Here is a 12,358-nt window from a genome sequence, read left to right as displayed (position 1 = left end):
TTGCTGGGTTTTTAAAAAAAAAAAAATTTGTCACTTGTATGACCTGTATTGTCACTCAGCACTCCTTCAATGTCAAGTCAACAAAAAAAATCTAGTTTGTGCTTTATGTAATTAAATAATGCTGAGAGTACAATTCCTAAAAATCCCAAACTAAAGCCTAATAAAAATTAAATATATCATAAGAACTTGAGCATAATAAAACTAATTTAGGTATTAATATTCCTTAATAACAATTTTCTATTGAAATTTGGTCTATTGAAATGTTAAAAAATATTTTTTGAAATAAAAACTGATCACTTGATTTATAACACTTAATACAACATTTAAAACTTGGTTTGATTTATAACACTAACCCTAATGAAATAATAACCTAAAATGAAATTAATAACCAGAAAAAAAAACTAACAATGATTGGCTCGTTTGTAGGGAGGATGCCGGAAGGGATTCTTTATGACTGATGCAATTACGACCTCTGCTGGCTGATTGACGGCGCCTGCACAGGGACGAGGGATAACAGGTTCAGTAAGATCACATATACACTCACCTCGTGCTGGTGAAAAGATGCCATTAGCTACTGCACACGTGTCGGAGGGGCCATGTGTTAGTCACGGCTCTCATTCAGGAGTGGAAGTCTGAATCAGGAGAGAGAAGGCGTAATGCAATCGGGTAATTGGATATGACGTTGAAGTTGAAGGTGTGCAGACTGACTTTACAGGGCCACTCAGTGTAAAGTTCATTACTTAAAAACAATACCAGTACAAATCAGGATGGATTTGTTTTGGTACAAATGACTTAATTATTTTCTAATAATATACAATGCTGACTTTATAAAGGTTGAGAGAAAATCTATTGTAAGGCCTGACACATGATGATAAATTAATGACTATAAGTTTCTGCTGTATATCTTTAAGATTATATCATACAGTTTGGTTATGAGGACTCCTAGTATCATTGTGAATACACAGAAAATTATCACTTCTGTATTTGGTGCATTATTTTGTTGTTTCCTGTAGCGGTAATGGAAACACTTTATGGAGACGTTCTCACTTTGGTGTGATTTGCATGCACAATGTTTTGGTGAATGAACTTGGTTTACTTATGTTGTATTTGTTTAAAGACCTTTTTTATACAAGTTACTGGAGCCTCATCTATATTGCATTGATGCTGGAGCATTATATCACTGTGAGAGGTCATGTCACCTACAGTACTAACCTTATTTATCCATAATTATTTAGGTTGCCAGGCTTTCAGATATTTAGTGTAGTTCCTGTATTGTAAAGGAACACTGTTATTGGTGGATTGGGGTCATTCCAGGGGCCCTGTGCACACAGAGGCACTAAGATATCCCAGAGAATAAGAATCACTTGAGTAGAAAAACATCAAGGGTGAAATGCCACATATACACTGGCACGGTGGTTAAGTGGGTAGCACTGTCGCCTCACAGCAAGAAGGTCCTGGGTTCAATCCCCAGGTGGGGCGGTCGGGGTCCTTTCTGTGTGCATGTTCCCCCCCCGTGTCTGCTTCCTCCTGGGTGCTCCGGTTTCCTTCCACAGTCCAAAGGCATGCAAGTGAGTTGAATTGGAGACAAAATTTAGATAAGACTGTGTTCAATGTAACCTTGTGAACTGATAAACCTTGTGTAATGAGTAACTGGCGTTCCTGTCATGAATGTAACCAAAGTGTGGAAAATGACATTAGATGCCTGACCAGCCTATAGCATCGCTGGGGATTTAAACCCTGAATCCCAGTAGTAGTAGACTAGTGTAATTGACCGCTGTGCCACCTGAGCATCCTGTAATTTTATTTTTATATATATCATACAGTCCTACAAATATTACTGATTGTATAATGATCACAGATAATCACAATTACGATTTACAAACACATGATCTTAAGTGTCACACTATTGTTTATTATCACTTGAAAACATGAACCAAGTGCTGTATTTTACAACAATGTCTTTTTGTTTTTAATGTCTGTTTGTCTGTTATTGTGTTTAAAAATTTTTTCATGTTAGCCTGACTCTCTGTTAGGACCCAGATCACGATAAATGATGTCTATAATAATGGTTCTGGATCTCATTAGCTCTGGCTAACAATACAAGGTCTGTATGGTGTTCTTAAAACCGAGGTATTTGGTAATATGGTGAAGTTTTGAAGTGTTTTGTATGGGTGTGTATTGTGGGTTTGTGCATTTGGGTTTCATATCTATGCAGACATTAATGCAATGTGTGGCATTTTGAGCTAATGGCACCTCTTGAAAATGTTTGCGTTATCCAAAGCACTCGCTGTTATTAACAACTCATCAGTTATTAGTATAATAAAAGAATGAAAGAATGTTGCAGAATTGTGTTCATTAATCATACTGTAGGATAGAAGCGAGGTGAGCATGTAAGATGTGAGAGGAGCTGCTACAGTCTGTACACACATCATCTCTACTTGTAGTGGAGAAAAAGTCAAACTGAAGTATTGATACTATCGACATTTGGATCGAGCCGCCCTCCCCTTCACAGCCGTGTGAAGGTGTCAATACCTAGCCAACTAGTTCACAGCTGAGATACTGACTAAAACCCAAATAACTCATAAACCATCACTATTATTATTATAAAAGATATACAATAAAGACTTGTGCACTGTGTGTAGTATTGTAACTATACAAAATACATTACAGCTGTGAGTTAATATCCAAGCTCAGCAACATCGGCACTTGTTAGCTGCTAAGCTAACTGCAGTGATTTCTGTTTCTATAAGCATTCTGTATTTATAACTCTTCATCACATTATTATTGTAATTCATACATTGTTGTAAGTAGCTGCTCTCAGTGGGGTTGTAGAGAAATTCAGATGTTTAAAGCGGTCAGATTTCTTGTTTCTGGTGCTTTACTTTCTCACAACGTTACTATTATAGCATATCACCACCAAGCGGCTAACTCATACCACATAGTTGTGTTTGCTGGGTGAATAAATATGTAAATTTTTATCAAATACATGTGTCCCTGTTAATTTAAAATAAAAATAGATGCTGTTCTGTGTACATTTATAAGCATAAAGTCAAAAGAAAAGAGCATTTATTAATCAAAACCCAAACACGCAGACTGAGACCCTCACTACGCATGCTCAGATTCACGAAACTGACCTACATTCGTAGGTGCATTTGTGAATTTGCGTAAGGTGCGCAAAGTGCGTTCGTACTTTGTGTATGTATAATTTACACTATGATTTCCATAAAATTCCCTATTTATGTATGTGCAAAGTATTTAGAATATAATCTATCAGAAATGAAAGAAGACATTATTAACAATATTAGATCCAAGAGAAAGTTTCAGCAGGGAGATTGATATATGCTTCTGTTAGCTTTAAACGTGGCATCAAGGACACAGAACAAAAAGATGGACTAACATTAAATGTGGTTTGCATAATTTCTTTTTCAGATGATAATTAGGCCTAGATTTTATAAAGCAAAGAAGCCTTTAAGCAAGAAAATGTACCATCGTCTCGACTAAAGAACCATTGTTTTTAAGTGTGTGCGCAAATCAGGACAATAATCAAGTACACTTATGTAAAATTTCAATATATGTACTTTATTTGTACTTGTAAGTAAATACAGACAAAAAACTAAACACTCTTTGTGCAAAATAAGCAGCATGAACAATACAAACATTTACCTCTACAAGCACAACCAACTTAGCTTCTCAATGCTGTTAACAGATGATCATTTATCCAAATAACGCTCCCTGCATCCTTACTGAGTTTGTCTCGGTTTGGTTTCCTCTCATTTCGCTTCTGATTCTCCAGCTTTCACTGCTTAGAAAGAATAAAAAATCTCTGCTGCTACTTTTACTGCATCTCTTACAAAAACAAGGCAATGGGCTTGTTAAGTCTGACGTCACACGTGACGTTCGGACCATTTCCGGGTCCAAACGCAAACAACTATGATATGATAAGATAAGATAAGGCTGAACCTCTGAACCTTTTTATATATATTGTAAAAGCAATATTGCACTAATTGTAATTTTCTATGTTTATTGTCATAAATATTTCCTGTTTGGTTAAATAATACTTATTTGAAGTGGAGACTTGGTATTTTAACTATTGATAATTTTTCCTGGTAATCAATGTATGCTGTTATTCATTAGTCCTATTTGGTTAGCCCTTAAGAGGGCAGAATTGTATTGGCTCTATATACGGAAAATATATATAAAATATACGGAAAGAAAGAGGACGCGGAGCAATAGATTTTTTACCGTAGTTTTGTTTGTTATACGCCAATTGCGAACATATTGAGTTTTTATTTTGTTTTTATAAGAAACTTGGATTAATGGATAAGCCAATTTAAGAAGAAAGTTAAAATAAATAATGTTTGTGGAAAACTTATGGAACTCTGTCGCTGTCATTGGAAATTGGGTTTACAAACACGAGTCATAAACTTCTAGTCCTTCTCAATAGCGATCTGGACGAGAAAAGGTCTTTTATATATATATATATATATATATATATATAGACAAGATGTGCAGTACACTAGTTCATGTCATTATTTAATTTCATGTCAACTCATCAAGAGGTAAGCGGTCATATTTTTAATTCATTACATGAAAACTGACATTTCTGACTCTTTGGTTTTACTTTTAATCAGTATAGCTTATAGCTTATAAAAATCAAAAATCCAGGATATCACATGTAAATTATATGAACATATTACATGTAAATTAAAAACAGCTTGAAACACGTGTAATGAATATACAATTTGACAGTTTACATTAAATTATGAACAAAAATATTACTTCATGATATCTAATTGCAAGAAAAGCGGTAGAAAGACAGTTGGGTAGTTTTTTTCCGACTCGGACACAGCACTGTGGTATATTGAAAATACGAGGGGTCTCAGCCAACTTGGACCCGGATGTGACGTTTCATAAGGTCGACACGTCACGACTTAACAAGCGGATACAGCCCCTGTGACGTAACTGGCACACACGTGACTGACCTGTCAGCAACTAGTGATAAACTACTGAATCACTGAACCGACTCAGGATTCAAATCATTCATTTTAATGCGTATTATAATGTTGCTTATTTATATTTAAATACAATAATTTATTGCATTCCCATATATGATGATAATAATTTGTAGTCATTTATGACCGTTTTGATAATAAACGGAAATTTGACCAAATGAAGCGTTTTCTGTCAGAATGTTTGTGGTGTTTCTGCGCCATCATGTGGATCTGTGCTGAGGTAACTTGTCCAGCTGCTTGTTTGGGTTCAGCTCATCTTCAGGGGAGATTTACTATATAAAGAAGAGTAAATAAACATTAAACAATGTGGCTGCACCGCAACAGCGTCTGTACAGGAGCTCAAATACTAAAGAAAATACAATAAAACAGGTTTCCATGTTGTGTTTTGAGCACTGAAGCATATCGAGTGTTTTACTGTCAGACTGAGTGAAAGTGAAGATGAGCAGAAGAAACCGGGAGCTTTTATACCAGCTCAACATGTTTTTACTTCATAAAATTTGATGTATAAATCACACACTGAACACAATATGAACATAATGTTTTCTACGACGGCGTATCAGGGCCACAAGTTTCAATTCTGAGAATAAAATCGAAATGATTTCGAGATTAAAGTCGAAATATTATGGCCAAAGGCAGGGGCGTCGTAGTAGTGGGGTAAAAAGTGGGACTGAGTTACCAGGGACATTCTGGACTGGGGTGAGGGGGGCCCATGGGCACTGCTTGTGCATAGGGCCCAGAATTTGGTGCTACGCCCCTGGCCAAAGGGTCTGCAGCCGTCGTAGGCTTGTCAGCTCAGAGAAGCACGAACTACTTATACGCAAAACTAATACATGTACATGTATACCTTTTCATAGATAAATCTATGCTCATGATTGTGCAAACTATATATGTTTGTTTGTTTGTTTGTTTTATTGGGATTTTAACGTCATGTTTTACACTCTTTGGTTCACAAGATTATATCGAACACAGTCATGGACAATTTTGTATCTCCAGTTCACCTCACTTGCACGTCTTTGGACTGTGGGAGGAAACCGGAGCACCCGCAGGAAACCCACGCAGACACGGGGAGAACATGCAAACTCCACACAGGAAGGACCCGGACCAGACCGCCTGGGGATTAAACCCAGGACCTTCTTGCTGTGAGGCAACAGTGCTACCCACTGTGTGTGTGTGTGTGTGTGTGTGTGTGTGTGTGTGTGTGTGTGTGTGTATGTATGAGATACAGTATATGGTCACCCACTGTCCCTCACCTGGTGGCAGGGCAAAAATCGTGTAGTGTGAACTAGGCATAAGGGTCATGGGTTCAATCCTCGCGTCTGGTCACTGTCTGAGGAGTTTGGCTGGTTCTTCCAGCATCCACATGGGTTTTCTTCAGGAACTGTGCTTTCCTTTAGCCAGGATTTCTGCCAGGATTTCTCAGGGCAGGTGATTTGAATCAGCCAATCCACCTTCCGCATTAGGATAAAGCGATGAGTGAAATAAGCGAATGTTTACGCCCGTTTGTGTTTCCACTGCACTCGCTGATTAGTGTGCTGCGCCCTCTAGTGAACATGTAGAGTGTTGCAGTAATCTGCTCCCACGGGTTCAAACCAATGGCGTCGTTTTCAAGCTGCGAGGCAGTGACGTACGTGCTGACCTTTCAAATATGGCGGCGTACAGGCGTGCAGGACTTGTTCGGACTCTGTGTTCACGTGTAACAGGAGTGTAAGTGCTGTTTTAATGGATATTTTGTGATACACGTGTAATAAGTATAACAGTTAGTCATTTAACACAGAACTCCAGTCCAGTTGTAATTCAGGAGCTTTAGCAGGAACACTATTCCATCCGAATGTCCTGGATAAGGTCCCAGTGTGCGCAGTGACTGTTTATCTGGACATTGTTTACATTGAGTAATTGTTTGTCAATTCGTCAATATAATTTCCTGTACTGGTATTAATGTAGTAGGTGCAGCAGTGTTGTTGGGATTTTAAAACACTCTCAGTGTCGATGCTGACATCAGAACAAAGTTCCCACCAGAAATATAAAACCTGTGATCAGAAAGTGTCCACTAACACTGTACATATGAAAGAAAACATCTCTGACTCTTGGTTTACACCTACAACGAGTTATAACAGGTTGTGTTTCTAATAAACAGGCCAGTAAGTTTAAACAGTATTTAAAAATTCAGCAATGAGCTACACTCTTACCAGAACAACATGGGACAAATAATGTTATATATTTTGTATTATGATAAGTAATAATAATGTAGCTGGTGAGCACATTAATTATTCATGTGTATTCTGTAAATAATTGGTAACAAGATAAAAGATAATTATATAAAGATAAGAATTATTCAGCTGAACTCTGGGTATGAAGATAAAATATTGCTATTATCAAAAAGCTGCTGGACACATGAATCGTCCTTATTAATCATTCTAAGCTCTTTTATCATCAGTACAGCTTATTAATAAGCAAAGACTATCATGCACCCCACATCCCACCACTAGTGCAGTTGCCCTGACCAGAAATGAAAACCATTTGACCTCTTTCTCCTTCAGGCACAATGTACCAGTTTGGGCACTCGACCAGTTCAATTACACCATCGGGGATTCAAACTCAAAGGGAAGAGGTTTCGGCAGTGGTGGGCTAGCACACTGGCTTGCCGTGCCACCCAAATGCCCAGCTGTAGATTTTTGATAGGGCTCATAACGCTGTATTATTGTTGTTGTTTTTTATGTGTGTTTCTCTTGCCCAGATTTTTGTTCTCATAAGTTTCAAGACATCAAGACCTTAATGCTGGTATGAGACTGGATTTTTCCCAATCTAGTTGTACCTAGAATTCAAGCTAAATAAAAGTTAGTGGTGTCATCATGAAGCAAAACTAAGGAAATTACATAGAAATAAAAATAAAGCCGTGCTCTGTCATGGGAACAAATGTTCTTAGAGTCCAGTATTTTACTTAATCAGAATACGTTTTGTACTTTTCCAATGAAAGCTTTGCAAATCTTCAGGCATATACAAATGTGTGGACACCCCCTGTTTAAATTTTATGGGGTTTTTTTCCATCCTCCATATGGAAACAAGTGAATGCTTAAAGAGTTCAGCATTTTTCCTTAACTTATCATTTTTAACTATTCTTCTAATAAGATTTGCATCTGGAGATGTACTAGCAGAATTCGGCTTTGATCTGTTCATTGTCAGGGTATCCATGGCATAAATAGAACTTAAACTTGCATGTTAAGTCTAGATCTGGAACAGTAAAGAAGTGTGGAAGAAAAGTCATGCAAAAAGTACAGTCAACAGTTCTATGAACTGTAAGTGTATTAAACTTTTTAAATCAGGTCTTGTTCATTGTTTTCATATGCTTTTAGAAGAACTCCAGCTTGCAGTTATTACCATAGAGCTGCACTCACTAAACCAGGTCAATGTCAAACCAGGGTATTACCAAAATTTCCCGTGTCCATATTTGGTAAGTATATACAGTGAAATGTGTAATCCAATAGAATGTGCATTCAGATTCAGTTGTCTGAAACATTGTTGGTCTTTTTTGGGTGTCCAGTGAGAAACATGTTTATTCAGACCCAAGACACGCCAAACCCAAACAGTCTGAAGTTTCTCCCTGGTCGGATGGTGCTGGAATCAGGAACCATGGACTTTGTTGCTCCTAGGGATGCTTATTGTTCTCCACTTGCCAGGTGAGAGGTCACTACAGCTCATGGTCAGGTGTTCAAATATTTTAGGCGATATAGTGTATGCAAGTATTTTAGCTGTAAAGCACCAGGCTGGTGGCACCACTTAAACCTAGGTTATAGTGGTCTTTGGGTAGTGCAGTTATTTTTCTAACATACATTTCTGTTCTCCACAGGCAACTGTTTAGAATTGATGGAGTCAAAAGTGTCTTTCTGGGCCCTGACTTTATAACTATCACAAAGGTACAACAAGAAAAGATACCAATACCATATACACTAATGAGGCAAAATGTTACACCCCCACCCCCCCCCCCCCCCCCATCCTTCCCAAATGTGCATAGCTCGGACATACAGACAGGACATCTTCAGGTGTCTTGTGGAGTCCATGTGTCAAGGGGTTGGAGCTGTTTTGACACATCAGACAGATGGTCATAATGCTTTGGCTCATTGCTGTAGATCTGATTTAAGAGAGTATGTACAGGTGAATAGTGAATAACTGCAGATGTTTACTGTTATTAGACGGATTCACTTGTTGAGTGGAAGGTGATTAAACCAGATGTTTTCGCCACCATTATGGATTTCTTCACATCAGGACTTCCGGTCGTCAATGAGGACGCCTCTCCACGTGCAGACACAGGTACTGTTTTACTGATATATCAGCCTTGATACTCTGGGTTTTATACTGAATATAAATAAGGCACTGTGGCCACCAGCTGGTAGTGTTGTTGATACACAGCTCAATGGTCCTGGGTACCTGGGTTTGATCCCAAATCTTTTTGGCTTCTAAGTTCTAAGTTTCCATGTAGCAGTAGAAGAAGTCTGGCTATTATAATTAATTCTAGGTATGTGTGTGTAAATGGGGAAGTAGGTTTAAGGTGCCCTGATAAAATTAACTCCTTGTTTTTGGGTGGCGCCAGACTATTTGGACTTGGAAGAAGAATCTTGTGAAAATTAATGTATGCAGTATGCAGTCCATATATAATGTCATGGTATGTAGTATCTTGTAGTGGTGCAGTTATGGAAATCTCTTGACATGACCTTTGTTCTCTAGCTCCCTCAGATGATGATGATGAGGTGGTTGCTATCATCAAAGAGCTGCTGGACACACGAATCAGGTGCTGTAACACTCAATTTGTCTCTTTGTCTTTATTAATCATTCTAAGCTCTTATACCATCAATACGGCTTATTAATAAGCAGAGACTATCATGCACCCCCTGTAAAGTATGCAGTCACCTACCGCATCTTTTCACCTGCCAAAGTCTTTTTAAAGCCACATTTGTATTAATTGAACTTGCTTTTCCATACCCGTTTCCCCTCTATCAGGCCCACGGTGCAGGAGGATGGAGGTGATGTGCTCTATAAGGGCTTTGAAGATGGCATTGTGAAGCTGAAGCTCCAGGGTTCATGCACTAGCTGTCCCAGCTCCATTGTCACTCTAAAGACCGGAATTCAAAACATGCTACAGTTCTACGTCCCTGAGGTGGAGGGGGTGGAGCAGGTAGGGCTACTTTAAAATAAGCACTAGATGTTTACCTGGCTTGTTTCTCCAGTATTTTACTGATAAGGGATCTCGACAGGCATCACAGTGATGCTTACATTCAAAGGTTCCCTATTATCATTATAACTTTTACTCCTCTGTTTGCATTAACTCACTGACCTGGTTTCTATGATGCTCAAGTTCGAATTTTAGTTCTACTACCAGCAAGCCGGGCCTAAACGGACAATGATTGGCTGATCCACGGGTGGGAATGTGGGAGGGAATTCATCATAACTGCTGCTGTTATGACCTCTGCAGGCTGATTAATGCCATCTGTACAGAGACGAGGGATAATGGAGAATTACATTATAATGGAGATAATTGTATTTATTTATCTTGCTGGTGGTCATCTTCCTTTTTACCTTCTTTTAAACTCTATCAAATTGGAAATTGAGAGCCTGTAAACTGCCATACCTAGATCTCACCTTAGGTGTTACAAAAGATTAAACTTTGGGCTTTTAAGGACATTTTTAATAAAAAAAATGTAGAGTTTGTGTAAATGCCTCAAGGTTGGAAATGGAAGTTCTTTTAGTACGAATCCATATGGAATTCAATAGTCCTGCAACTTTTATACACAGCCTGAAGAATTCATTTGTTCTCAGCATATTTAAAAAACAGGTTACAGCTTATTCTCAGACTTGCTCTAACATCTTTATTTCCTCTCAGGTGAAGGATGAAGACGAGGCAGTGGAAAAGAAGCAATAAGTGATATGCCTAAGTGAATCTGTAAATTAAATTCCTGTCTGTTGTTACCCAGAAGCTTTTTTTAAAGTCGTTCTACAGCTCAGCCTAAAGCTTATATGGGTGAATATGGGTACAGAGTACCTGATCACTCTGAAAATAGCCCTAAAACAGAAATAACATTTCATTTATGATTACATTTGCAGCAAAGCCCAGTGTGTAAATAGTGTTTTACTTGCAAGTGTTAATATTATGATGATGTCTACAGTGAGAGAAAACAGAGAGTCCACTTTTTTGTTATTTATTATACTTCCACAGGCGCTTGGGTGGTACTGTGGTAAATTACACTATACCACTATTACTGGGATCCTGGGGTAACAATCCCCACTGGTTCTTACAGATATGACTAGCTGGGGTGTGTTACTGCACTGCATCCTGAATTTCCAGTTCCCAATTGTAAATCAGCAACCCCCGATCTGACCAGGAAGAGCCAGATCACCACACCCCCCTCATCAGACACGTGTCCAATCTGTAGTCATTGCTTAGTGTTTACAGTGTAACTGTTTTTCCTGCTGCCTTCAGGTCATCCTCCAAGTCCTTATGAGTGGCTGATGGCTTCTCTTTTAAATTCTCTTTCATTAGTCTGAGAGCATGTGAAAGTTTGTGTTTTGCAACTGTCCAGTGACGAATTATGGTTTTAATACATTTTTCATAAATGTTTCTTTTACTGCACTATTTTTGCCAAATACCTAAATAAAATAAATGCCAGTTTTTAGTTCCTGCTGCAGTTCATGATGCATAAATATATTAGAATGTATGTTTGTGTGATACATTGTCATTAAAATGCATTTAAACCTTGTGTATTTGTTTTTATTACAAAAATATTGAGCATTTTATTGAAGTATCATATTCCAGACCCCTTTTGCTCTTAGCCTGCCCTACACTAGTTGAGAGAGAGAGAGAGAGAGAGCGCTTAAGATTTTATGTTTGTTTATATCAGCTAAAAAACCCTAGTTTTGCATTATAACATGGAAGTCAGTATTAAACTAAATATGTGTATGAATTTTATTATTCTAATGCCTATGCTCACGTACAGTATGTGTCCGCATTGTTGATATGGCTGCCTGGCTAACTGGCAAACCTACTTCCTTATTACAAATGGAGGTGGAATAACAAATAAAAATTGTACTATATAGTGCCATATAGATTAATCAGTGAATAAAGGGTGGGGTTACACAAGCACTGTTATGAAATTTTGTTTTACAACATGTTTGCAATGACAAATTTCTTTCTGAACCATACCTCAGCTTTATTTACTCAATCCTTCAAGGTCCTCTTTAGGGCTGTACAGCGCTGATCAGGGTCCTGGGGACCTGGATTAAAATCTCGCCTCCGATCACTCTAAAAAAGGCTAGTTCTTCCTTTGTCCGCCAGTTTTTCTGGTTTCTCCACACATTCC

At 38.1% G+C, this 12,358-nt stretch overlaps 1 protein-coding gene across 1 annotated transcript; it reads left to right on the top strand.

Annotated features, from left to right (window-relative positions):
- Positions 1-6,657: 6,657 nt before the first annotated feature.
- Positions 6,658-11,741, top strand: nfu1 (NFU1 iron-sulfur cluster scaffold homolog (S. cerevisiae)). The gene is made up of 8 exons (XM_062998660.1): positions 6,658-6,716; positions 8,363-8,460; positions 8,551-8,686; positions 8,857-8,923; positions 9,200-9,317; positions 9,732-9,795; positions 10,005-10,179; positions 10,885-11,741. The coding sequence occupies exons 1-8, from the start codon at positions 6,658-6,660 to the stop codon at positions 10,921-10,923; spliced, it is 756 nt and encodes a 251-aa protein (XP_062854730.1). The 3' UTR covers positions 10,924-11,741.
- The last annotated feature ends 617 nt before the right edge of the window (positions 11,742-12,358 follow it).

Source organism: Trichomycterus rosablanca, chromosome 7 (assembly GCF_030014385.1).
Source record: "Trichomycterus rosablanca isolate fTriRos1 chromosome 7, fTriRos1.hap1, whole genome shotgun sequence".
Classification (NCBI taxonomy): Eukaryota; Metazoa; Chordata; class Actinopteri; order Siluriformes; family Trichomycteridae; genus Trichomycterus; species Trichomycterus rosablanca.
The sequence above is the reverse complement of the archived record's forward strand: the minus strand, read 5'-3'. Positions and strand labels throughout refer to the sequence as shown.

What these genes read in the sequence shown, in the direction of transcription:
- nfu1 (XM_062998660.1), top strand. Translation starts at nt 6,658, where the DNA reads ATGGCGGCGTACAGGCGTGCAGGACTTGTTCGGACTCTGTGTTCACGT. An exon ending in ACTTTATAACTATCACAAAG is followed by an intron (nt 8,924 to 9,199) that starts GTACAACAAGAA and finishes TACTGTTATTAG; the next exon opens with ACGGATTCACTTGTTGAGTG. An exon ending in AGGTGGAGGGGGTGGAGCAG is followed by an intron (nt 10,180 to 10,884) that starts GTAGGGCTACTT and finishes ATTTCCTCTCAG; the next exon opens with GTGAAGGATGAAGACGAGGC.